The following is a 3,207-nucleotide window of genomic DNA, read 5'->3' on the forward strand; positions in this document are numbered from 1 at the left end:
CCCCCCCCCCTATCAAGAGTGAAGAATTATTATTTTCTAATTTTTATTTTTTGAAATATAATTTTGCATTTGCTTAAACAATTTTTTCCCTGTAAATCATGAAAAGTTATTTATTTACAAATTATGAGAAAATAAAATTTAAATAATAAGCGACATAGTGTAAGTTGTAAGAAATTCAACTCTCTAAATCTGAATCAGAGATAAGTATACCATTAATTCCAAACAGCGTATATACGCTGCTAAAACACCGAAATTCAGCTGCTGATCAGTGAAGTTTCCTTGATTAACAGCTTAATTTGGCTGATTTGCCATCGTATATACGTTGATTTTGAATTAGCGATATACTTATCACTGATTCAGATTTAAAGAGAAAGAGTAAATTATTATTAAATTAAGTGAATTATTATTAACTGGTTAAATGATTACCAAGTATCTTAAAGAAAAATATATTACTGGTAAAATTTGTTAATCGTGTATTGATTGGAGAAAAGAATAACTTTTCACGATTTACAGAAAAAAATGGTTTGAACAAACGAAAATTACTTTTAAAAATGCTAAATTAAGAAAAAAAATATTACTCTTAACAGACGTTAATTGTGTTAGTAATTCCACAATATGATAATTTTTTTACGATTTTAAGTAGAAAACATTGTTTAAAAAAATTAAAGTGGATTAAATAATGAACAAATGTGTTAAACAAGAAATCTTGACATTCATCAACTTTGTATCATTTATTCCGAAAAAGAATAACTTTTCACGATAAACACGGGGAGGGGGGGGATTGTTTTGACAAATAATCATTTTTACAATTCAAGATTATTTTTAATGTATATTTTGGCTGGTCACGTATCGTTTAAAAATCATTCATGTTGAAAAAATTCCAAAAAATACAGTCTTTAACATCAATTTGAGAAAAAACTGCTATTTTGCCATTTTGGGGCATTTTCTGTGCATACTGCACAATATAAGAGAATTTGGGGATCAAAATTATAAGTTAATGGGTCAAAAGTTTTCCCTAAGTATGTCTAAAGAGGTGACCAAACTTTAGTTCACAAAAAGTTTGTAACAGGTACTTCTTTTTATATTTTTTCAAAAATCAAGTTTTTTCCATTCAAAACTCCATGTTAATTACATAAGCTCTGGGGCTCTGATTGACTTTGAAAGGTAAAAAGTTAGGGAATTTATTTTTCTGCGAAACGAACAAATGGGGGGGGGGGGGTTAGGGCGATCAACATAAATCGAAAGTCGAATTCTTGTACCACCCGTATTTGCCCATAAAGATATTTTTGCCCTACACCGTACTAGGTGGGGTGTATTTATAAGATTTTGAACTGCTCTCTCTCTCTCTCTCTCTCTCTCTCTCTCTCTCTCAAACTAATAAAATTATATTGATTAATTAGCCTTGTTATATCGTTGCCCACTAATGGTGTTACGCTATTTTTCTCCCTTATTAACTCCCTCCATTTAACATTGCGTGATTGGAAACTCTCCCAATTTGGCGAGTGGAAATTTGAAATTGCAATTTCGCACCTGACTTGCAATTGTTTTTTATTTGTTTACCTTTCATTCAATAAAATTTAACCTTTGTTATCATTTGCACCCATCTGACATTAAAGCTATGCAACTTACAGTATCAAGAAGAACCGGATTTTCCTTTTGCAAACCTTTATCCAAGAAGGATCTAAATTTTCCGTCATTAATGTAATAAATGTAACCCGTTCTCTTATCTTCAATGACTCTTTTTTTTCCTATTACATCAGTAACTGCAAATGTGGAAGCTGTAACGTAATATCTGCCAGGTTGACATATAAATCTGATTGAAGGATCGATATCTTTAATAGCTTCATTTATGATAATTGCAAACTAGAAAAATAAATTTTTGATCACTGGTATTTTACTAAGCATAATTATAAAATGCATTAAGAGACTGTCCCTGCATTATCACCTTGTCAATATCTAACTGAGCTTCACCGGGAATTCCCCCTCCAATATCAATTAGATTAGCATCATTAAAACCAATTGATTTAGCATAATCAATCAGCTTCATGCAAATTCGTATGCTGCGTGCATATTCATCCAATTTAGCATGAGGGTTACAAGCGTGAAAACTAAATCCCTGCAAAATTAGTCCTAAATCCTTTGTTATATTTATTAACTCAATTGCCCCTTGATGTGGATCACAACCAAATTTAAGAGCAAGCTCAGAACCAAGATAATCAGCAACACATCGAATACGGATGACAACTCTGTTACAACATAATAAAATTCAAGACTTTGAAATTAAAGTACATTAGATACAAATCAGATTGAATAATGAAAAGACTATAACTTTTTTACAATTTTAGAAGAATGTATAGTATTTTGAAGAAAGTTCATTTTTAATTGCATTTTCTCATAAATTGATAGGAATTTTGGTAATTTAGATATTTTTATTGATTAAAGTTTAAATTCAAAACACTCTTATTGTGTTCACTTCGCAAATCTTAAAATTGTGATTGTGATTCTGATTTTTAATTTTTGTCTTTTTATTTATTTCATTTCTGAACTCACCAATTTTAATTGTGGGAGACTACCCTCAGCTGATAATAAACCCACAGTAGATAATTATTAATTATAAGTGCAAACATAGGTAAAATAATCAATTATAATTTTAATATATTACCACCTATCGTGACTTAATTAATAATTACATTAAAATTATTATTTTACATACATTATCAATTTAAATTATTGATTATTTATGGTAGGAGGATTATCTACTTTAGGATGACCTCCCCTGCATCTTTGATTAAATGTTCTGAATTTGAAACTAAAAAATTATTAGAAGTAAAATTTATGTATCTGTCTCTATAATTGGCAGTTTTATATTGTTATTTGAAATCATATTTTTTCTTATTGTAACTATTTTTTAAGCCTTCATGTGAACTTTTTTTTGCACAATTTTTTAAAAGTTTTTGTCGATTTAGAAAATACACTTTTAAAAGAGTAATAAAAATTTGTAAATAAATCCATTTTATAGATTGTAATTATGAATTTCATTTTAAAAAATTGAGTCAGTTTGGTCGCGTACAAAAAATATTATTGTGTGATTTAAACTGTTTAGATTCTATGCAAGTAATTTTGAGAATCGTAAGCTATTTTGAAAATTTATTCCACGTCACATATCACCACAAAAAGCTTGAATATTCTATTTTATTTAATAACTAA

At 28.6% G+C, this 3,207-nt stretch overlaps 1 protein-coding gene across 2 annotated transcripts in view; it reads right to left on the reverse strand.

Moving 5' to 3' along the window:
* The window catches only part of LOC117182241 (ornithine decarboxylase 1-like), a 12,842-nt gene that overhangs the window by 4,320 nt on the left and 5,315 nt on the right, over positions 1–3,207 (reverse strand). For both annotated transcript variants that reach the window (XM_033375333.1, XM_033375334.1), the window contains exons 4-5: positions 1,946–2,246; positions 1,630–1,863 (exon numbers count right to left, since the gene is read on the reverse strand). In XM_033375333.1, coding sequence (XP_033231224.1) covers positions 1,630–1,863; positions 1,946–2,246 — 535 coding nt within the window. The remainder of the gene's footprint in view (positions 1–1,629; positions 1,864–1,945; positions 2,247–3,207) is intronic.

The sequence above is a fragment of the Belonocnema kinseyi genome, chromosome 10 (assembly GCF_010883055.1).
Source record: "Belonocnema kinseyi isolate 2016_QV_RU_SX_M_011 chromosome 10, B_treatae_v1, whole genome shotgun sequence".
NCBI classification, from domain to species: domain Eukaryota; kingdom Metazoa; phylum Arthropoda; class Insecta; order Hymenoptera; family Cynipidae; genus Belonocnema; species Belonocnema kinseyi.